The sequence below is a fragment of the Sycon ciliatum genome, chromosome 3, assembly GCF_964019385.1.
Source record: "Sycon ciliatum chromosome 3, ocSycCili1.1, whole genome shotgun sequence".
Taxonomy (NCBI): domain Eukaryota; kingdom Metazoa; phylum Porifera; class Calcarea; order Leucosolenida; family Sycettidae; genus Sycon; species Sycon ciliatum.
The window spans coordinates 25,798,689-25,822,720 of NC_088645.1; the positions used below are offsets into that span (position 1 = coordinate 25,798,689).

The following is a 24,032-nucleotide window of genomic DNA, read 5'->3' on the forward strand; positions in this document are numbered from 1 at the left end:
AAGAAAAAAAGCATCCCGCAGGTCTCGAACCTGCAAAGTTATGCACTAAAAGCTCACGTGAATACCATTACCCTATACAGCAGGTGATAGAAAATGTGGCGGAATTTGATCTAATCTAGTATGGGCATACTTGTGGGATATCGGTTTCTTGAGGAGCTTTCACAGCAAAGGATACAGGATGCTTTGCCAGCAGGAAAGAACCAACCCAGCACAGGTGCCCTAACTGGGAAAACGGAAAGAAATGCTGGCTACATCACAGTGCCCTACAAACACACTGACTGTGTCAATCAACTCACAATACAGAGCAGGCTTCCTAGCTTCTTTCCAACTTTTCTTCAAAACAATGATCTTCCAACACATATTACTGATCAGGATGGACAAGGTTTGAGAGACCAAACGTGATGGAAAACCCAAACTTCCACAAAATATTATTGAAAAGAAACACAACTCTTGTCAATGAAGGAAGCAAAACCATGTACGGATCAAGCTGAATTTGAGGGAGTGTGGAGTAGTCAAGACTCAGGCATGGGGGGAGGAAACAGTCAAGACTCCTTCCTATACATGGGGGGGGGGGGGGGGCAAAAGTACACAGTCAAGACTCCTAAACATGGGGGGGGGGGGGGGGGGAAACGTTCACGGTCAAGACTCCTAAACATGGGGGGGGGGGGGGGGGAAGCAAAAGTACACAGTCAAGACTCCTAAACATGGGGGGGGGGGGAGCAAAAGTACGCAGTCAAGACTCCTAAACATGGGGGGGGGGGGGGGAGCAAAAGTACGCAGTCAAGAAGTCCTAAACAGGGGGGGGGGGGGGGAGCAAAAGTACGCAGTCAAGACCCCTAAACATGGGGGGGGGGAGCAAAAGTACGCAGTCAAGACTCCTAAACATGGGGGGGGGGGGGAGCAAAAGTACGCAGTCAAGACTCCTAAACATGGGGGGGGGGGGGGGAGCAAAAGTACGCAGTCAAGACTCCTAAACATGGGGGGGGGGGGGGAGCAAAAGTACGCAGTCAAGACTCCTAAACATGGGGGGGGGGGGGGAGCAAAAGTACGCATTTAAGACTCCTAAACATGGGGGGGGGGAGCAAAAGTACGCAGTCAAGACTCCTAAACATGGGGGGGGGGGGGGGAGCAAAAGTACGCAGTCAAGACTCCTAAACAGGGGGCGAAGGAGTACACAGTCAAGACTCCTAAACGCGGGGGGGGGGGGGGGGGGGGCAAAAGTACACACAGTCAATACTCCTAAACGTGGGGGGGGGGGGCAGAAGGAGTAAGCAATAAAAAAAACTCCGAAACGTGAGGGGAGGGGGCAAACGAGAAGCTGTGTGTGCTTACATGAAAAAGGGTTAAAAAAAAGTTTCCGCTCGGGTTTGAACCGAGGACCTTGTGCGTGTGAAGCACACGTGATAACCACTACACTACGGAAACACCCACATGCTATCAAGGTACCAGTTTTTCTCCACATACATACAGGTTGATACTTGGGGAAGGTTGGCAGGCGAAGAATCACTGGCTACAGCGGGGCTTTCAGATGTGAAAGGAATTTGTACCTGATTTAAAGGTCAGTTGGTGAGCACCTTTGAAAGGTCCAGGCGCCCGCATAGCCGTGGTTGGCTATAAAAACCCTGCAATCACCACGCAAAGTGATCATTGGCTACCCCAGCCATGTATTGCTTGGAATAAAATAAATAAATAAATAAATGAGAGTCAGACTCTTGCATTGCTACACACCAGTATATGTACTGGCTACTAGTAGTACATGTAGTATGCAGCCACTACTCCCCCCTACCCCCTTGCCACCATGTACTGCTTGTTCCCTCTTCCGGTACAGTAGCAGGCATGTGTCTCAAAGAGGCAATACTGATGACAAACACATGTATCCCAAAAAAAAACAATTTTGTTAACATCTCTGTCTTCAGACCCACTCTTGTGTTCACAGTTATCAACAAGAGCTGTTGAACACATTACACACACACATACCTATAAAAAAAAACCTAAAGTGAAGTACTGGTATGGTGCGCTGAGAAATTAGCAAACACAAGGAGACAGGCATTCCTTGGATGCTGTTCGAGCTAATCTAAGAAAAAAAAAGAATCGCAATGGGGGTTCAGCTCAAGTGGGGTTTGAACCTCCAACTGCGCTTTGCATGTGGGCTTGAAGATTGCCAGAAATGAAGAAAAAAAAAGAAAGAAAAAAAAGCATCCCGCAGGTCTCGAACCTGCAAAGTTATGCACTAAAAGCTCACGTGAATACCATTACCCTATACAGCAGGTGACGGAGAATGTGGCGGAATTTGATATAATCTAGTATGGGGACACTTGTGGGATATCGGTTTCTTGAGGGGCTTTCACAGAAAAAGGATAGGATGCTTTGCCAGCGGGAAAGAACCAACCCAGCACAGGTGCCCTAACTGGGAAAACGGAAAGAAATGCTGGCTACATCACAGTGCCCTACCAGGGGGTCTCTACAAACACACTGACTATGTCAATCAACTCACAATGCAGAGCAGATGCTCAAGCTTCTTAGCTTCTTTCCAACTTTTCTTCAAAACAATGATCTTCCAACACATATTACTGATCAGGATGGACAAGGTTTGAGAGACCAAACATGATGGAAAACTCACACTTCCACAAAAGATGATTGAAAAGAAACACAACTCTTGTCAATGAGGGAAGCAAAACCATGTAATGATCAAGCTGAATTTGAGGGAGTGTGGAGTAAATTATATTGATTGCTGAAAAGAAGAAAAAAATGTTTCCGCTCGGGTTCGAACCGAGGACCTTGTGCGTGTGAAGCACACGTGATAACCACTACACTACGGAAACCCACACACAACTAGACCCAGAACGTAGCCCTGATGGCAATAGCAACTTTGCCTGGTGACGGGCTTGGACAAAGCAACCCCTCCTCCCCGACAAGCTCTGGACACAAGCAAACACGTGGAATCTACGGAACAAATTTGTCTCCTGAGAGTAACATATACACTAGTATGTCAAACCTACTCAAGTCGTTATATTCTGAGGTGCAACGTCTCACGCAGCTCTGCTTTCCACAAGCCGAAACACTTACACAGGGTTCACACCGTTACAATGTGCAAAAAGAAAGAAAAAAGTTTTTTTTAACACCGCGGTTCCCTTAGAGACAAGGCCACTGAGATATTTGCTCTAGATCTAGTATAGTAATTAGTTTACTCAAGTGTCTGAGAGACCGACAGCATTGGGTGACCAGGCGTTATACCAAGACCGCCTCCCCTGCGTGCCTCGCCACCAACTAAACTGGTTAGAGACAACTATCACCTAATTGAATCCCGCAGTCCTTGTATTGATACAGATAGGGACGAAGAGAGATAGAGAGTGAGAGGCTGTTGAAGGCCTGTACACGATAAGGCCTGTTACACATGGGCGGTATCACAGTTCGACTCTACGGTAAGCTGCCTTAGGGGGTGGCTTTCACGGCTTGAAGTCGAGAGCTAGAGGAGGGAACATTGCCGGTGCTAATCAAACTAGCCACCTACATTGGCCAGTGGATAATTATCGAAATATGCCTAGTTCATTTTCGGCAGGCTGAAGAACGGTCAACCCATCAAGGTACTCGGTGAGATCTGTAAAGTAGTGTTGATATCATGTACGCTCTCTCTCTTTTGCAGATAAGGACAAACCAATATACGCTGTCAGCATTGCTTTTCGAGGTGATCAATTTCCCTCAAGGCGGCAACAGACGTAATAATTCTGTTGTCATAATATGCCAACGAATGAGTACTGCGAATTCCGACTGTTTAGCCCCTAATAAAAGCACGTTTAGTTACCGCCAACGGACGACAGAGCGGTATTTCAGGGCCTAGAAATTAACTACCAGGGCATATCTATTAGAACAGACAGGGGAAAGTAGAGTGATATCGGACCCTAGGCCACTCCAGATACAATAATATTGGCAAGTTTATGCATAATACTCCCGCCATTCGATCTTGAGGGGCAAGTCCACTACAACGGTACACACTGTGATACCAATCCTGCATCAAAGGTCATCAACTGTGTGCGATCATACCCACAAATGTACTACAACTGGCTGTACCTGCCAAATATGTGACAAGTTGCCCCTCAGGAAGGTGGCGGCCATGTTTTATGCATAAACCCCATTCCAGTGAACAACAAAGAGCAAATTCATTCGAACGCGACACCCTTACAACGAAACTACGAATCCCCCCCCCCCCCCCCGCTATACACAAACACTTGCGAGACGCCATCTTTACAGACACATATCGTGACGATGTCGCGCGTTTCTTCACAAGACAGGCGGGCGGCAATGTTTGGCGTCAAGCTATAGGCTGACAGCTCTATGGTCACATGGCATGCCACTGACAGAACGGGACTTGACCAAATACGGTCCCAAAGAGCGGTGTTCGAACTTTGAACACACATGGCACACACACACACACACAAACCTCATGTCGTCAACATGCCGAGTTAGCTGTCTTGCAGCAGGTGTATTTTTGGTAACAGATTCCAGTACGCACACTGCATGGCTGCCAACGCTTTTATACGTGCGTACACTTCAGAGAGGAAAGGAGAGCACGCGTGTGCGCCTGTCCACCATGTTGCTAGCGTCCGGAGGCGTCCATGCAGCCAGCAGGGATGTGTCAGAGTTGTGTACGCACAGGCACAGCTCTCTCTCTCTCTATCTCTCTCTCTCTCTCTCTCTGTCTGTGCTGTGCGTGATGACAGGCTGCAGTGACATGCAGCGTGACCACATGCTGTAGTCCAGGCCTGGCATTGTGTCACATTGCCGTGTGTGTGTGTGTGCACTGGTCCAGTGCACACACACATATATGCCTAACAGGGATTAGCATGATGAATAGCCTGCAAACTACACACCTAGCCGCCCCGTGTCCTGTGTCTGCAGAATCCACCCGCAGACAGTGCACGTACATTTACATTTGAAGGGCTCCAATTCAAAACGCGATAAAGACCAAACCGGAGCTTTTGCGTTTTTCGTCACGAAAGAATTCGTTTTCACCCACGGACGTCCAGGCTTATCTCCCCACCTACATTACACACACTATCGTGTCTGGACTACAAGTATCAACTCTAGATGGCCACGAAAGTTTAATATACACGATAATTTAAACCTTTGGTCCTCTTTTTTTTAATTGTTGTTATCCTTGGCTCTCCATCCGAGTTTAATCTGCATACATGATATAATTATAGTTTGAATCGAATGAGGTCATGCCTGGCATATCTGCAGTTTCGCCTCCTGGTATATTAGTAAGCAGGCAGGCTGGACAGGTTTTCATACAAAATATGATAAACTCCGAAGGTCAGAACTGATAGCATCAGCACTGCCAAACCAACACACAGCTATCATCTCACCCTACAGCATGGCCCATCCATCGAAACACAAAACCGCCGCAGAGTCGGAAGTCCAAAACCCACTCATCGCCAAGAGCAAGTTCCTGCTTCACAATGACTGTTTCCTGGCTGATAGGGTCTGTGCCCCCCACTTGATCACTACACCATAGATCACTACACCATAGAACAATAAGTAGATGCACTGACTACAGCCAAACCCAGCATCAGCAGATGGGTACATCTGCATGATGGTACAAGAGGTAGTGAATGGAGAGCCTTTCCTGAGTGCCTGTCACGCCTGCTTAGACATTATGTCTATGATGCCAGCACATCATTAACTTCTGACATCCAATTTTCCTAGCCCTGTGGGTATATGGTGCGTGTGTGTGTGTGTGTGTGTGTGTCTTTGCTGTTGTTGGTGTGTAATGGACGTATCTCCATGCACCGTGCCTGCGCATGCAGAACACTAGCTACTGCTGCAGTGGCAAAGCACTCTCAGCAGCATCCAACCATAGACACAACACGTTACACCCGCAGTCACCGCAACACAACCATTTCTGCTGACTTCCAGCACTCTATACTCCACACAGTCAGTTCAATGTCAACAACTGGAACTGAAAACCCATGATCTCAGGCATTTCCGCTAGTCCGTCCGCACAAACTAGCAGTGCCATAGCAAAGTCGCAATCTCCTCAGACATAGCCACTACTGCTTCGGGATGTTAGTACTAACTTTAGCAGAGCGCCCAGTACTTGTGGTGGTGGGATATTAGAACTTGAGCATGGTGCCCAGTCACTAGAGTAAAGTTAGTGGAGCATCACCATGAAAACTCTCAGTCAAGTCCCATACTAACTCCAGTCACTGTTCTGAACTGGAACTCTGACAGTCTCCACGGCACACCAGTGTAAGCAGCTCCACACAAGAGATCACCCTATGACACGGTCAGTGTGGGGCATAGCAATGGTGGTGACTCATAGGCAAGCAACACTGCATGACACACATGGCTACTTGTACTGTAGCCTTCCTAGATTCTTGGTTGAAAGCCCTGCCTGAGCTCTGACTGTGTTCACTGCAAGGCACCATGATTCTTGGCATGAATGACCCTGAGTCAAGTGTGAGTTTAGTCATGTTGAGTGGCCCTAAGTGGACCTTGTCTCAGTCACCTAGCCTCAGCATGCATCAGAGTGCCAAGTCAGCCTGAGTGCGGAACATCAGCTGACTCTGCTATTCTGCTGTACAAGCAGACCCAATCGCAGGTGTAACTAACTCGGCTACAACTATTAATTTTTTGTACTAGGAGTCATCATGGCAGGCCGTGACCTTTCTGCAGAAGCAAAATTAGCCATAATGACCAATTGTTTAGAACATCTTCAAGATCAAGCACTGCCTGAATATGCTTCAGCTCAATGAACCATCACTAAGTCTAGTCTTTCCACAAAGCAATGCTAGTGGGACTTCCCCTAGCACTGTTGGGGCTCACCAGTGGAGATAGCTCTGCAAGTCACTTACTACTAGTACTAGTAGTAACTAATACTGCACTGTACAATAGTAAGTCTAGTTGCTGGACATGCCATCATTGACTTTGTGACAAGCAGTGGCACCAGCTGGATCAGGCCAGAACTCAGTCCAACAAGAACTGATTTATGGCTTTGGCCAGTTTGGAGCTACCTGCACCAGCTACTACTAGTAGTACATGCACCAGCTACTACTAACTAGTGACTAGTACTGTACTGAGTGTAGTACTTGTAGCTCTGGGGCCATAGCATACTCCTAGCCTGGCCTAGGCCTAGTTCTTGCAACATCAGTCATGTACATAAAAATTGTCATTGTACTAGTAGTAGTGCATTAGTTAGTTCAGGCAAGTCACAGTGGTGCCCTAGTGACAGTAGTGTGGGGTGTGTGAACAGGTGAACATGGTATTGGTAAGAAGCATTTTTTTCTAAAGCCAAGACTGCCAAGAGGTGACAGGTTGACAACACCAGCTCTGAGCACGAGCACGACGCATCCCATGCAGCCCAGCCAGTGGCAGTGCCAGTTGCCTAAAAAGTAAAAACACGTCGTGCTCTGGCGTCACCTGCAGTGGTCACGCTCCAGCTCTCAGAACTGACTTTCGCATCCTTGCAGTTGCACTTTTTCACTTGGACACGTACAATCAAGTACAAGTCATGCATAGGTCATGCACACAGGTCGATCTAGCCTGGCGTGCAGCTGCATAGCAGCAACACAGACTCAGTACATGACACAATGCCATTATGCATTTATGGTACAGTCGAACAAGTACTAAAAAAACGTGAGATCATCGATCACGAATGCAGTAATACCATGGTACGAGTATTAGTACGCTTCCGCAACTAGTCTCAGAGAAGCACACCGGACACTTGCCGACTCTATCACGCATGCCTGCGGTGGTGATCAGTGCTGCCGTGCAATCCCTGTTTGCACTTCTTTGCCTGCTTTCCTCCTGGCGTTCCTAGGAACTATTACTAGAGTCCGCCGTTTTCTGTGACAGCTGGCAAGCAGCAGAGGCGTGTCCGCAGCGCGGAGTTCCCATGCACTCGGTGGCCTGAGCTCATTCAGCTCAGCGGACTCTCGATCTCAGGCGCTAGGCAGGCCCGCATCGATGCACGGACGCACGCATCACGCTCACTGCTACTACTGTACTAGTCACCTGGTCACGCATAGGTTCCGCCACCGGACAGCACAGACACAATAGTCAATACTGTATTCCGCGTAGAGTGTTCTCCGTGCACGCGCGCGACTGGTCCACACCCGGACAGGAATATCACAAACGAAGAGGACACGCCACCTCTCCACGTACGTCTACGTACAGCTACGACAACGAACTACTACTAGTAACCTCACACTCACAGCACACATGGATACGGAGACACCTGTGCGCTGCACGCCGCCACTGCACTTGCAGCTACCAGCAGGCAGCAGATTAGCTTAGCTTAGCTGCGGGTAGGTGATTCCAAGCTATCAAAACATTCGGCGCACGTAGATTCTACTACCTATTTGGCGCACGTAGATTCTACTACCTATCTTTCACAAACACGTACAGTACGCTCTGGCTCTTACCGTCTGAGAGGCTGCCGATACTTGGGAACTCCTGTTGTTTATCCATCCTCCCTGCTGCTACGTTGAGTTCATCGGCAAGGGCAGCGCGAACAACCACACACACTCCACCATGATTGTGCTTTTCCAGCCCTTTTTCCATGAGCCTGAAATCGTTCAGACTATGAAACGGTCACCTCCGTTCCTTGTTAGCTCGATTTTGTTCCAGATGTCGCCAAAAGCGGGCGTTGAATTGCAACAAAAACTCACCAAATCATTCTACCAACAAATACATGGCTACAATCTTGAACCAACAATGCGCGAAATCAGTAGGAACTCAACATTATCACGGATAGAAGCGAACAGACGCTCCAACGTGGTTCCGCCAGCTCGACTTCAGTCTGCGTGACGCCAAATACCAGAGCTGTCGCGCGGCGCGACGCACCAAAGAGTGCGTCAACACCACGAACAAGCGCAAGTCGCGTAAACAACGCGACCATCGCGACTGTCACGCAAAAAAAACTCCAGAGACGCGCGCGGATGGCACCAGTCGCCCGCGTTGGCAGTTCAAGTGCTCGAGCTCGCCAGCGCGGGAACTCATCAACTGCCACAGACTCACATAAGCGCAGTGTTGTCATAGCCACTAACATGGCGGCGCTACTTCGAGCAGTTGGGGTCAGGAAATAATTTCTTTGAGCTATTTTGATTATTTTTTTGTGTACCAAGCACGGATCCGATCTGATCTGGCCAAACGACAGTTTTTACAATGCCAGTCTGAAGCACAGCAATTTTGTGGGAGGATAAAGACCTGTGTCACCCGACATTACTGCAGTCTGTGCATGTGCCCATTTGCTATGATTCACAGCGCCTTTCAAAGCGTAGGATGAAGGATGAGATCCATTGCAGCTTGCAGACGTAATATCTGTCCTTGTAAGCAGCGTGGTCATGAATCTGGTGTCTCAGCCGCTGAGCAGCTAGTGTGAAAGGGAATTTCCACTTCCAGGTGTGTTGCCTAGCGTGAAGATGAAGCCTTTCAAAGCGTAGGATGAAGGATGAGATCCATTGCAGCTTGCAGACGTAATTAACTGTCCTTGTAAGCAGCGTGGTCATGAATCTGGTGTCTCAGCCGCTGAGCAGCTAGTGTGAAAGGGAATTTCCAGGTGTGTTGCCTAGCGTGAAGATGAAGCGGCGATTGTGCAGGTTCAATGATGGTGCTGGTCGTGTGTTACCATGCACAATACATCGGGGTCTGCTGTTAGTAGTCTGACGACGTTAGTTGTGCAATGGACGTCCGTCTGAATATCGTACGTGTAGCGCCAGAGCACGTAACGGTGGTGGTGGACTGGAATGTGCTTGAGAAAGAAGCAGTTCACACTGACTCTGTACTGCCCTGTGCCATGCTATTCTAGTATTGCCTGTAGCCAAGACACAAGAGAATCCAGAACCGCCGCAGATGTAGAGGCAGAGGCGGTGGAAATGTTTGCCGGAGAGCAGAGGCTGGCATGTTGCTACGCTACATCATCTGACTGATCATGTATGTGAGCTCCCGATGTCCCCGCCGTTAGTAGCTTATGGTTGACACCCATGTGTGTGTTCAGCGGAGCTCCCGATGTCCCCGCCGTTGGTAGCTTATGGTTGAAACCCGGCATGTGTGTGTTCAGCGCTCTGGAACATGTGGACATACATATACATGTACTCACGGCATTGCAACCTCGGGCCGCCACTGGAATCAGACCGGCAATATTGCAGTGCGCCAATCGCCAGTTCGTAACGACGACGGATGTCGAGTATACATCAAAGCGCTCCGGCACTGCACTTCGCTAGTCATTAGTGTCGTGTGAACATGCGGCCAGTCGCGTTGCACCGATTACGTCTACGCTGTGGTGAAGCACCCCAGAAATAATTACTCAACGCCTGCTATTCAACAGTGCAGTGAATGCTGTGTGCAATGCACAGACTACTGGGCCGGGTGCCTGTACATCGACTACATCTCGCTGATGACAAGCGCGTGCAGGATGCAGCACTGTAAGACCTGAATGTTTGCCGCACCCTGTACCAAGCGGAATCCTGTATTGACCGGACAAATTTGTCATGCACCAACGTGCTGTGGATCGAACTTGCATCCCTGGATCAAGCGGAATCCTGTCATATGAGGACAGTGTTTCCGCTGCACCAAGGGCGTCCGGTTAGAGCAGGTTTTACAGGACATGCTTCTATTTGATCCCGATCTGCCATCGTCTGCAGCGTCTTCATTTGTCTCGGAAGCTGCATTCGCCGGCATCGGAACAATGCAATGCTTGTTGTTGAGTACCAGAATGGTTGCAGGGGGATGTACGCGGTCTGGAGAAATCGAGATTGAAACTGACATGGCATCTGACCTTTTTTTCGAAATGCTCCACTTTATCATGAGGGTGCCACTGTGGCTCGGCATGGTGCAATGCAACAAGTGATACTTTTTTTGCTGTTTTTAACTTATACCAATCAGGCTATTGGTTTGATTTTTGTAGATTGCACCGTTCTTTCCTCTTCAGTTGCAATGAATCCTTCCGTTTCGCCTAAGTTCAATGGGTTTTTTTGTACTAACCGGACTCGTTATAACGATGGAGGACCTGTATCTGGGGAACTTTGACACATACTCAAACTAACCATGCCCGGTTGCTTCACGCACCCGACAACCTATGGGTATATGTGGTATACTGTGCTCGGTTTTGCAACTGCACGCACAACCGAGCTCTGTCCAGTGCTGCGATGGCAGAACTTCACATCACGTACTGTAAGAATTTGTTAGAATTTCACTTCGCTAACCTACAAAAATCCGGAGATCGCTAACTTAGATTGACGTTAAAATATCTGGTCTTACAGTAACATCGCTCATTAACTGTTAGGTTACGCTGGAAAACAGCTAGTGCGAAGTGGCCAGCAGAGGGTTGAACCCAAAACATGCAGGATTGTGTGCAACCCTGTATCTACCGCGCTGCTCAATGAAAACTGATCAAGTGAGTCAGCGTTGCGCCCTGCACGAGTGAAGATCACAGTAGCAGGTCACGTAGGCTATAGGGTTGCACAGCGCCCGGTGAATACTTGACTCAAGCGATCGGATTTCATTGAGCAGCACTGCATCAAGCACTGGATGCAAACAATGTGTACGGGTTTATCAAGTGATGTTAAGTTCTGCTGTTCTGTCCCCGGGGAAAATTGCGGGAAAAAATCGCAAAAAACGCGGGGAAAAACGCGGCATAATATGGCATAATTTGCGGTGAATTTGCGGTAAATATGCGGTAAATATGCGGTGAATGCGGCAATTTTCAGTGAGTATGTAGTGAAATCAATCAGTTACAAGTCTCTGGTGTATAAAGCACCCATTATTTGAGTAAAAAGCCGCCACGATGAGACGTTGCTGACCGAAAAGTGCACTGTGTGTACGTGTAGTGCAACAAAAAGTTCAAAAAACGCGGGAAAATCGCGGAAAACGCGGTCTTTTAAAAAATCGCAAAAAACGCGGAAAAAAACGCGGCCGCGGAATCGCAATTATCTTCGGGGACAGGCTGTTGCAGACACGATGCTGGAATTGCGCACTCATTGGTTTACATGCGCAGTGTTGCTGGGTGAACTGATGGCGATGTGCACTTGCAGAATTCAAAAGTTGCTTGTCCACAATGCCTGCAGTGCTCATACACTCTTGTTTACCTGTAGCGGCATCAATAAAATCGGCCCGTGTGCCTCTAACAGAGCACATCGGTCTGAATTTCACGTGCCACACATGTGTACTTGTGCAGTGAATTCCGATCGCGAGTTAGCTACAGTCAGACCTCGCTTCCGCACACATCCGTTTTCCACAAAAATATCCGGATAGGCGAGGGAACCGGGCAATCGAACACATGTACTGTATGTATGCATGGCATATGCTGTAAATTGGTAACGGGCGATTTTCTTCCGGATGGCGAGGGATCCGGATAAGCGAGGTCTGACTGTATTGTAGTACCCCTGGCTGCAAACGGTGAGTGCGTTCGATTACACACTTGAATCGATTCATGAATCCATTTGCATGCATTCAAGTCGTTCGATTTCATGTCATGAGCCCTGGAATCGATTCGGAATCCATTCACATGGGGTGATGTGAATAGCGCGAATCGATTGCGTGCGTAATCGAACGCACTCACTGTGCTAGCGTACTCATGGTGGGATCAATTTTTCATGTGCAGTGCCGCTCAATGAAATCTGATCGTGTGAGTTTGGTTTGTGCCTTGCACCCGTTCACAGGTCTGTACACCACCTTGCGCGTACATGTAGTCCGCTCATGTGATTGGATTTCATTGAGCCCCACTGTAGCTCTGTCCACAGTAACCATGGCAGTGAGACTCAGTTGGCCATCCATCCTGAAAAATTTGGGCATGAACCTGTGCTCCCAGGCCATTTTTTGCCAAAAAAAACATCCATCCTGAAAAATTTGGGCATGGACCTGTGCTCCCAGATCATTTTTTTGCAAAAAAACCATCAAAACACAAGAATGTACCTAGCCATGCAAAGCATGGCCTTCTCAAGCTTGGCAAGTAATCCTAGAACTATTGGAGAACACACAGCAATTCCAAGCTTGAGGTATATACCTATGCTAACCAGCGCAAAGCATGGTCTTCCCAAACTTGGGGCATGAGCCTACGCTAACCAGCACAAAGCATGGTCTTCCCAAACTTGGGGCATGAGCCTACGCTAACCATCGCAACGCGTGGTCTTCCCAAGCTTGGCCAATAACCCTAGATATGAGAGGAGGACAAACACAAATACACTCCAAGCTTGGGGAATAATCCTATGCTAACCAGCGCAAAGCATGGTCTTCCCAAACTTGGGGAATAAGCCTACGCTAACCAGCGCCAAGCATGGTCTTCCCAATCCTGGGGCATGAGCAGCAAGAACATACATAAGCACACAGACAAACATTACCACTGGCACCACACAGCATCAGAGAAGACATGACCAGTCCGCCGTCCTGTGTGTAGGCAAGCACAGGCCGGAGCAACTGGCACACTACTAGCACTACAGCATGCAAGCAGTCCGCACTCTGCCGGCAAGCATCCATCAGCTCACCGGGACGCCGCCGGATGGCATGCAATCATGCAGCACCACGGTCACGGGCAAACACCAGAGAACACACACACTCGTGTGAGACATGCCTGTGCATGGATGCGTGCCGCGGGCACGAGTACAGATGTGTACGGTCGGGTTGGTCTTGAAAAGACCGGTGAAGCACCTTATTTTACTAGGCACTCGAAACAAATAGTCCTACGAGATCTTTCATTTCTACACCATTTTCAGCCACGGGCAAAAGCAAACCCGAGAGTCACTATTTTTTTCAACCGAAGCAATGTGAGCGAGAGTTGACGACTGCACGGAGAAATGGCCGAGAGAATGCCGCAGATGGAAAGATCATGACAGGCAAATATGACAGCACGAGAGTGGCATAAAGGCACGTGTACGTGACGAGGTGCGTGCACGAGTGAGTGTATGGGTAGCGGAGTGCGTGTATGTCTCCGGGGGCAAGTGGGTGCAATGAACTATTGTGTGAGTGGATGATGACGTGCCATTAGAAAATTAATGCCAAGACAATGGTGATGAATGGCAAATGACAGAGGGAAATGACTACGATCATCTGCCTAAGAGCCAGGTGCTTAAGGTACAGTGGTGATACTGCTGGAAGAGCTGTGGATGAGCATGCAGTGCGTAGCGCAACGGATGGAATCAGATGATGGCCAATGCACGGACGATATCCTTGCAGCAAATTTGAGAATCGATGATGAGTAGCACCTCTGCTTCATGAAAAGTACACTAACCAGTGATTGCATTTTTCTGATAGTGCACTGCTTGCGATGTCGCAGATACCACTGGTCTTATGTCATGCTTAGTGCTATCATATACCACTGTCCCTGCTGATATACTTGCCACCACCGTTACTTTTCTCCCGGCAACTCTTGTCACCTAAGCCACCAGCACTGCCATTTCCGCTGCCATGGCAGGATGCTACGCAGGGGATACACTGTTGCTGAAGCCGCCGTCACTGCAGCTTCTGTCATCGCCGTCGCTGTTGATTCCACCACCAATGCCGCTGTCGCCACTTCCGTCACGTCACCGCAGTTGCAGCCGCCATCGTCGCTGTCTCCGCTGCCGTCACTGCCATCATCACCGCCATCGTCCCTGTCATTGCCCCCGTCGCCACCACTGCCGTTTCAATCGCCGTTGCCGCCATCTCCATTGCCGCTGTCACCACCATCGTCGCCGTCTCCGCTGCCATCACCGCCATTTCCATCGTCGCTGTCACCACCGCCGTTGCAACCACCATTGCCGCCATCGTCCCCGTTGGCGCTGTCACCACCACTGCCGTTGCAATCCCCGTTGCCATCACCACCGCCGTTGCAATCCCCGTTGCCATCACCACCGCCGTTGCCATCACCACCGCCGTTGTCGCTGTAACCGCCATCGTCGCCGTCCCCGTTGCTGCCACTGCTACCGTTGCGTCGCCACTGCTACCGTTGCGTCGCCGCCGTCGTCATGGCCATAGTCGTTACTCTCACCAATGATGCGTCTGTTGTTGTGGTACACCACCATTATAGTCAATGCTACCATCATTGCCGTTTTCTTTGCTGCTGCTGCTGCTGCCTCTGCCAGCACCAGCACTGTTGCTACCACCATCACCACCACCACCTTTGCTTCTACCAGCACCACTGCAGTCACTGTTGCCACCATGCAGCACCACAACCGTCACTACCTCTGCCACCACCACAACCGTCACTACCGTTGTCGCTGCTAACATCACCAGCACCACCACTAGCGTTGCAGCCGCTGCCATTCTGCTACTGCTATTCTAGCAACTCCGCAACCACCGCTGCTGTGTCTGCTGCCCGAGTTCTTGCAACTGTCACGGTTGCACCGTGTTGTTTTCATTACCATAGTTCCTGCCACACATGCTGCTGTGTGTACGGCATCAGTGCGGGGGCACTGCAATGTTAGCTTGTTGTTACTACACGCTATTGCGGACTTGTTTCTAATGCTCCAGTTACCAAGGTCACCATGACATCCGACAGAGCTCGTACACTGCCGCCGACACCGCATTCGCTGGTGACAACTGGCATAGTGACAGGAGTGTCCATGGCTTGGCTGTGGCATGGCATGGCTGACATTGAGGTGGCAGGCAATGGTCTCTGGCACACAAGACTCACACGCACGCACGTAAGCATACACAGAACGAGCCACAATCGCACACGCACGCCCATATACACCAGGATGAGAGTGACATGGAATGACCCTAGTATTAAAAGCGCAGGTCTACTTTTTTCCCTGGTCTACATGGAGAGGTTGCACGTGGTAGCTCACGAACGGCTTACTGGGGATTTTCCCTTTCAGAATGGCTAGGCATAGTAATGTTATGGAACGCCAAATAGAAAATGCTGTCATCACGGCCGAGTTGGGAAGCCATGAGAAGCAGACTAGCGCCACAACGCCCAACTATTCACTTCCCTTATGGTCATCCTACAGTCAACTGGGAACTTGTGGCCAGGCACAAGGGGTACATGGGTGCAGCTAATGGGGTTTCTCGACACTTGTGCCAGTGGTTGTGAGACTTATCCACTCACCCCCACCGTTAGGCGCTGCATCTGCCGCTAGGGTTTACCGGGTGTTAGCGGATGTCGTGAGTTCCCTTTGGGAACGGACACGATAATTTACTTTTCACTTATGGTCATGAAGCCCACTCAGACACAGAAAATTTGCATACATTACCAATCTTTTGGGGGATTGCGTGTGTGTGTGTGTGTGTGCGTTCTCATGCAAGTAACCCCAAAGAAAGAGAAAAAGTTAGTTCTTACCCTGATGACATGGATCCTTGCGTTACCCACATGCTTGGTGTGTCAGTCTTGTGATACTTGATGGAGGTGTTCACAGTGCCCTCGTGTGTTTGGTAGTGGCTAGGATGCACAGGGACACAGGCATAAGAGAGTGGTATATTCATACAGGAGCGTCGGAAGGTAATTTTGTGTGGTACGGTCAGTCATCTGAAGTACAACTCACTCGTGGGGGAGACCGGGTGGATGAGCCCAAAATTATGGAAATTTAGAGCCCAAATCAGTACATTTTATTGATTCACCGGGTATTTGGGGCAAATAGTGGTACGGTCAATACCGTAGTGACCGTACCGTGTGCGACGCCCCTGTCATAAGGGTGAGGATGTCGGAGAGTGTTGTATGGTGAGAGATTCAGAGATACGGCAAGAAAGCCGAAGAGGAAGAAAGAAAGATAGATAGAGAGAGATAGAGAGAGAAAGATGAACAACACCATCACCACCACCACCACCTCTACAACCACCACCAACAAGAACAATAACAAGAACAAGGACAACAAGAACAAGAACAAGGACAACAAGAACAGCAACAGCAGCTGCAGCAACAGCAACAGCAACAGCAGCAGCAACAGCAGCAACAAGAAACAACAAGAACAAGGACAAGAAGAACAGCAACAGCAACAGCAGCTGCAGCAACAGCAGCAGCAGCAACAACAACAACAACAACAACAACAACAACAACAACAACAACAAGGCGATGGTGCCATCGTGAGAATAAAGAATTCAAACAAAAAAACAACAACAACAGCAGCAGCATATCATAAGAATAAGGATTTGAAAGATTTGAAACCAAGAACAACAATAATTATTATAGCAATCCAAGTCACACTTACGCAGAATAATCTGCAGATTCAATGCTGTCTTTACGCACTCCCTGGTCATCCATCAGCACAACACCACTGGCTTCAGATGTCCGCCGCTCTCGATCATTTGCCAATTCAGCAACGGGACGTTGACGCCTGCAGATCCTGCACATGCACAGCAATAACAATGGCACACACACACACACACACACACACGCGCGCACACGCACACACACACAGACACACACAGACACAGACGAAGAGTCAGCATTAAAACCTGCCCGCAGTCATACCTGCATTATTAAGTATGTAACTGTGTTGTTTTGAAAAGGGGTACACGATATGGTACCAATCTATTTCATAGCAATACACTATAAAATTGCCTTTAAATTAATGAGCTTCAAAGGGGTCCAAAATCACCAGAACCCCTTAGGATAAATTCCATTTTAATCTGTAAAAGAATTTCGTGCCAAGAATACTACATGAAGTAGTTGAGAAACGACGGCGAGACCTGTACAGAGTTTTGCTACTTGTATAACAATGCAACCGAGGCAAAACGCGCAAAAAACGGCATAAAATGATAGCGTACGTCATTGAGTGGCTATGAATGAATGACAGAGGGAGTCGTTACCTGTTTTATATGCAGTGATGGCATTGTGGACACATGCACGCGACGGTGACTGCACTGGATGGCGGTGGTAGATGACACTGGCAGATGGCGTTGGCTTGTGACACAAGGAAGTGTTCAGTGCGGTCCACTGAAGGCAATCGTGGTGGAGGCTACACAGGCATACTTTACTATATATTTTCATATTCTCTTTATCTATCATTTTTGGAGAGACTCCCAAGAGAGGTCTTCATTTACCTCTGGAGAATCCAGACAATACAAAACAATTCACATGTGTGCCAATGTGCAGCAGACATCTAGTTTGTGACAGCGGTCTAGTGGTGGTGGTGCTGATGTCAGACTGCATCAAACACTGAGCACCGCCCAGTGACTGGTCAGACCATGGCAATCAATGGCAATGCGTATGTGCACAGCACCACCACCACCACCACTAAAAGCAGCAGCAGCAGCGGCAGACACAGACCTACACAAATACACACAGGGTTGTGCCTAAGGCCGTGGCTATGGCATTCATTCATGACTATGACTGAGTGATTGACTGACTGACTGACTCGGGTAACAGATGGTAACAGGTGCTGACAGGAAGGTTAGTAAATGAACCCTACTGCACTGGCTTGTGGTGGGACCCAAGATAAGGGAGAACCCCTCCTCCATGCGTGACAGGATGGCAGCATGCAAGTATGACCCAGTAAACATGCGTATGGTGAAGTCCCCCTACCCAATATTCAGTGTGTGCATGGGAAGGAGGGTGGGTAAGCCCAATAGTGATCTTCCCGGGTGGTCTATTTCCCGGTACACCCCAGGGAAGCACTATAAAGGCATGCAGGTCAGCCACAAATAGGGGATATGGGGCAACACTGTCCCCGACAGCCAGCTAACTTGACTGAGGTCCACAGGGCTCAGCTAATCACATAGTTGCATCAATGTGAAGGCAACCATGACATGCACCACTGCCATTGTGACCCCTAAAGAAGGGATTCCACCATTATTATTTTCTTCTTCTTCTTTTTTTCTGTGTGTATGTGAGTGTTTGGGGGGGGGGGGGGGGCATGCCAAGATGCACTAGTGTCAAACTGCATTGGTATGGCTGCACAAGAATATGCTTGTTCCCTGGACAGAGTCCTGTGCATCCTGGAAACATCAGAGCTTGCTGCAGCCATACACTGTCTGATGTGGGTCAACAGCAGGAGATCCCCGGTCCCGTCCAACGGCATCAGGGTCAAAATTCAGAGCACAACATGCAGTTGAACAATGACTTGGGATGGCAGGAAGACAAAAAGACAATGATTTGGGATGGAATGTGAGCGCAGTGACATACTCGACGAGACATGGCATGACACGCATATACGCAGTGAAAGGAGGCGAGCTCCAACAGTAGAATATCCCAACCGGAATTGATAACTGACAGCGATATATTTTTTCGAGATGGCATTTTAGTGCGCATAGATCATGGTGTCACAGAAAGAAAGCGAGAGAGAGAGAGAGAGAGAGAGAGAGAGAGAGAGAGAGAGAGAGAGAGAGAGAGAGAGAGAGAGAGAGAGAGAGAGGGAGATAGATAGATAGATAGAGAGAGAGAGAGGGAGGGAGAGAGAAAGAGAAGAGAGAGAGAGAGAAAGAGAAGACAGAGAGAGAGAAAGAGAGAGAGAGAGAGAGAGGGGGGGGGGGGAAGAGAGAACACAACACGGCGCCACAAACTCAACACCTGTTCGATAAAAAAAAGCAAAGTAGCCAGGGCGGCTAAACACCAGAGGTACATGCTGAGATCGGTAACTTTGTAATGGTACAAACAGGAGAGGAGGAAAAACTTCAGGAACACAACACCTCATCATGCAGTGTAGTCAGATCTACAAGACAAACTTCAGTACCTTTCTTGACACCATTGCCCAGCACAGGCCAATGAACACAACACAACTCTTACTGGGCCATAAGCCGTGCATACACACAGTGGTGGTCGGCCTGGCGTCCACACAGTCCCGCCTTGCCCTACGAAGAAGCCAGAGCAGGTAGATCTCTCCGATGATGCCGATCACACTCGCTGTCCCTACTCAGTGTAACTCAGGCCCCAGCCTGCATGGTGCACATGCTATTCTGTTACATTTTTCGTCATTCGGCCCAGTAAAAAAACTGTGCAAAGCTCCCTTTCAAGTGCGCATTATCCAGTGTTAACATCTTCGGACGAAAATTCAGTTCACTGTCACGCTGACTTCTCCATAAGGCAAGGCAAAAGTGCGGCGGGACAAAACGTGGAAATGCGGAACACTGTCAAATAGGACTACAAGGTACAACAAAAACGGGAAGAGGTGCAGCGGCAACTACGCTGGGCGCCTTGGAAGAAAACTACCATAAAAGAGAGCACGGGGCTTTTGAAACAGCTGCAACGGGGCAATGCAGGGAGAGAGAGCATTGCGTTGGGCTCAATCTATAAACGTTCCCTTCGAGTCATGTGTCCAACACAAAGGAGACAAAAAGTTCGGCGGCAGCGACTCGTTGAATCAAAAACTCAACAAAGAGGGATGGTCAGGATGACTTCATATCTGGTAAATTCTCGAGCACTGATGCAGCAGACATCAAATGTGAACGACTCCTGTGCACTTCTCCGACCCAGGCACGAGCCTGTCCTCGACCGACGCCGGAACAAACAACGGGATGCTGACACTCTTCTCGCCGCTATCTCCGTTCTTGTCGTCGTGTTGCGACGGTGAGCGGTCACGTCCCGAACCAAGCCGCTGCTGCTGGTACTGGTGGACGTCCGGACGTAGCGGAACGCCGGCTTCTGCCGGCTCTGGTGCTATTTGGGAGCTGCGCAAGGCCTTGCCACACCTGGACACAAGGAAGCCGAATGGCCAGGGAGAAGGATTCAAAGGAACCATCAATGTCAGCAGCACTACAACTCCGACATGGGGGGGGGGGGGGGGGAGGGGGGGGGGGGGCAGAAGCAAGGCAGGACACAGGACAACATACGTCACACCCCACTTTAGGTAGCACAGGGCACCTGTCTACTTCTAGTGTGTTTATACAAGTAGCAGTCAAAAATGACGACACGAACATGGTCTCACTGCAGCGCGTGTGTACAACGAGGGGCGCATCATCTCGCTTTTTCCGCTGTCATTATTATCTTTTCCGGTGGGACCACTGAGAAGTCTTTCTCCCTGTACTCCACTGCCTAACAGGTTGCGAACATGAAGTGGCAGGACCAAAATTTTCAGAGTTTTTTTCAAAACGAGAAACAAGAAGAGAAAGGAAGAATACGGAAGAAACGGCCGTCGAGGCATTGCCCATTGGTGGAGTGAAAAAAATAGGAGATAAACGGCAATGTGACGCAAAGTGGATGCCTCACAGATACTGTAATCTGGCGCAAGGTCAGGCCAAAAACCTGCACTGCACAGAGATATATTTGAGGATCTGATGAGATTACGTTGATTGCAAACAATGCACGGCTCCGTAGCTAGCCTGAACACGCAAGAAACGGCAAAGTGCCGAGTAACACAAACAACTTGAACTACTAAAAAAAGGGAGAAAATGGAGTACGGCTCGAACTGAAAAGGAAACGAAACTGGGGACTGCTCAAAATTGGCCGCAAAACACGGTAAGAAACCATACCATACAGTAATTTAAAAAAGAAAAGGGAGGCATACATTGTTTGGCAGGTTGCTAAACTAGCTCAAAGGCTGCTTGCCACCAGGAAAGGGACACTACTAAGTTACCGCTACAAGTGGTTGCGTAAGATGAAGCAACCACATGTACAGAGGAAGTGGAAAAGCCAAAAACAGAAAAAACGAGAGAAATAAAAACAAGGAAACGGAATCACATGCGGAGGGAGAGAATACGGCAACGTGCAACACTAACTTGTCCTATTGTTTTTCTTTTTTCTTGGGGAATTGTAACAGTGTGTTTGCTAGCAGTTGGTGACCAGGGGAAGCATGCAAGTGGATGGGTGACAGCTATGACTGATTTTGATGGAGCGTATTTAATGTGGGCATGCAGACCATACATGCACTACAGATGTGTTATACATGAGCAGAGCGAAACTTTTTTTGTAGGATTTTGCATTTTTTTTGTGGCAAAAAGTAGGAGAGTGGCATGCAGGTGTCTGTCGAACTTCGTGCGGGTCGAGCAGCCCCTGGCGAAGAACATGACAAAGGGACTTGGGAAAGTGCAGTGCTCAAATATGCACAACAACATTAACAAAGGGGAGAATGGCATGCAGCAAGCGCAGTGTGGAAAGCATTGTGATGGCGCGTGTGTGTGCATGTGTGCGTAGCGTGGAACGCATTGTGAGCATGTGTGTGTGTATGTGTGTGCGTGTGTGCGTGTGCATGTATCTGTGCGTGCGCGCTCGTGTGTGCATGCGGGCCGATAGTCATAGACATAGGGCAACATGCAAACGGAGAACCGGGCCAATGGGATGGTGATGGCAGGTGCAGCTGAGCACGTCAGCCAGAAGAACTGTGGCCTAGTTTCAGATAGGCTTGCCCGAGGCCCTGGGGTACGGGAAGAGGGACAGGAAGAAAGAAAAAAAGAAACAGGGAAAGACAGACAGAATGAGAGAGCAGGAGTGGTTGCTGACGGCTGAAGAAGACCGATGATGACAATACAGAGGAAAGAAAGGGAAGGAGGTGAGGTCGAAAAAGGATGGAAGGAAAGCGTCAGACTTAGCCTACCATGTACATGTACTGCTGGGTTGTGGGAAGTGGCCTTACAAGGCATGCCCTCCTACCATGTACAAGTACTGCTGGGTTGTGAGAAGTGGCCTTACAAGGCATGCCGTTGGGATGTCTCCACTCTATTTGTTGCGCTTTTTCTTTGTTGGATCTACCATTGAGTACACGTCTCTGGGAGGTGCAGGTGAATCCGTAGCCGGGGACTCCAAATTTGGTGGTGGCAGTTGGTCGTCAGCGGCTGTGCCCTGGGCCGCGTCAGGAGGAGGCTGTGTAGGAGTTGTTGCCAGTGCTGGGGCCTGCGGTGCAAGGTTGGTTGAATCGACCGTCGAGTACACATCCGGTTTGGGCACCGCAGGTGAAGCCGAAGCAGGGGCAGTGACTACGGCAGCGTTCGGCAAGACCTTGCCGATGTGGTCGTACGTGCTCGGGTCGGGACCCTCACCAGTCGGTTCAGTGTTGAACGTGAACGTGTCGTAGGTGTCACCGGCCGGGTCCGCACCAGGCTTGGCGGCTGTTGGTGGCAGGGCGACGTCGTACTCATTCTCGGCCTCTCCATTTGCTGCCATCTGACCAGTGGTATTTGTGCCCTGTGCTCCCAGAGCAGTGGTTGCATTGGGTGGAACGACGTCGTAGTCCCCTCCACTGGTCAGGTGGGCGGGAATACGATTCATCGGGACCGTGGCAGGAACGTTGGGATCGTGTGGCGGTATAAAACCCCTCGCCCTGTTCTTCTTGTTGATCTCAATAAGGCCAGTGTCTGGGTCGAGAATGGGGCCACTGCATGTGTTACGCACACATACACCAATACATAATGCCACAGCACGGAGAAACCAATGCAACTGGTAACATTTTAAAGCTAAAACACCACATTATAAGCATGATATTCACCCTTTTTCATGTGTTGTACCTCACGTACTGTAGTACATGCACTGGGGCCATGGGATGCAGAGAGGGAGCAGTGCTTCACAGTCGCAGCATAGTACGTGTTTCCCCACTTATACATGTACAGTCAACTTTGCGTATAATGACACTCGGCGGCGGCGGGGCATCAGAAAAGTGTCCTTATACCCGAAGTCTCATTATATGTGTTACAGTTGGATGGGACTTTGCTCTGGGCATGGAAATTCTGTCGTTATTTGCGAATTGTCGTTATATCCGCAGTCATTATTAGCGAAGTTGATTGTACTTTGAAGTACATTTTGCTAGCTTATCTCGCCACTATTCGCAACACAGTGATAAATTTCACCCTGCTGATGCGTTCTTTTCGCTTTGATGCGTTCTTTTCTTCCGATTATTATTATGTTCTTTCCTTTTTTCTTTCTTTTTCCTTCTCTTGCCATGGCTGGATAGCGCCCTCTCCTTTGCATTGGCTTCTGCCATTGGACGGTGAAATAAAATAAAATAAATAAGATGTTGTTGTGCAGATATTTGACATAGTTTTGGCGTTGGGGGCTTTGTTGACCTCAGGCAAGTGACACTACATAACTTGATTTTCATTTCGGCTCGCACCGTCAATGGCCTGCTAAGTTAAAATTCCTTGTGAGACGGTCTTTTCTTGCCACCAAGTCGCATCCACTTTGCAGCACTTTCTCCGGGATGGTGCGTCATTGCACAACTTCTGTAGGAGGTTGTAGTAAGATCGCTGTTTACAGGAGGAGA

General features: G+C 49.1%; 3 protein-coding genes and 2 non-coding genes across 9 annotated transcripts in view; 1 reads left to right on the forward strand and 4 right to left on the reverse strand.

Moving 5' to 3' along the window:
* LOC135811911 (AT-rich interactive domain-containing protein 1A-like) overlaps positions 1-17,293 on the reverse strand; it is a 67,832-nt gene extending 50,539 nt beyond the window's left edge. Inside the window, exons 1-2 of the mRNA XM_065325169.1 lie at positions 17,115-17,293; positions 16,250-16,348 (exon numbers count right to left, since the gene is read on the reverse strand). Coding sequence (XP_065181241.1) covers positions 16,250-16,348; positions 17,115-17,257 — 242 coding nt within the window. The 5' untranslated portion in view covers positions 17,258-17,293. The remainder of the gene's footprint in view (positions 1-16,249; positions 16,349-17,114) is intronic.
* Trnav-cac (transfer RNA valine (anticodon CAC)) lies at positions 1,353-1,425 on the reverse strand. Its single transcript has one exon. It is a non-coding gene; the product is annotated as a tRNA-Val (tRNA).
* LOC135812366 (uncharacterized) lies at positions 1,698-15,688 on the forward strand. Its single transcript, XM_065325741.1, has 2 exons — positions 1,698-1,800; positions 14,335-15,688. The coding sequence occupies exons 1-2, from the start codon at positions 1,698-1,700 to the stop codon at positions 14,856-14,858; spliced, it is 627 nt and encodes a 208-aa protein (XP_065181813.1). The 3' UTR covers positions 14,859-15,688.
* On the reverse strand, positions 2,750-2,822 carry Trnav-cac (transfer RNA valine (anticodon CAC)). Its single transcript has one exon. It is a non-coding gene; the product is annotated as a tRNA-Val (tRNA).
* Positions 17,294-19,436: 2,143 nt separating the features above from the next.
* Positions 19,437-24,032, reverse strand: part of LOC135811910 (mucin-2-like) — a 63,219-nt gene continuing 58,623 nt past the window's right edge. For 2 of the 5 annotated variants that reach the window (XM_065325157.1, XM_065325158.1), the window contains exon 11: positions 20,898-23,150. In XM_065325157.1, the coding sequence (XP_065181229.1) occupies positions 22,496-23,150 (655 nt within the window). In that variant the 3' untranslated portion in view covers positions 20,898-22,495. Of the gene's footprint in view, positions 20,533-20,897; positions 23,151-24,032 lie in introns of those variants that run through there. The other 3 variants (XM_065325155.1, XM_065325159.1, XM_065325160.1) reach the window with 3 other exon arrangements.

Bases quoted from the DNA above. Each gene is read 5' to 3' on its own strand.
- LOC135812366 (XM_065325741.1), top strand. From the start codon at position 1,698: ATGAGAGTCAGACTCTTGCATTGCTACACACCAGTATATGTACTGGCT. The intron at 1,801-14,334 runs GTACTGCTTGTT...ATACTTGCCACC, and splicing joins CCCTACCCCCTTGCCACCAT to ACCGTTACTTTTCTCCCGGC.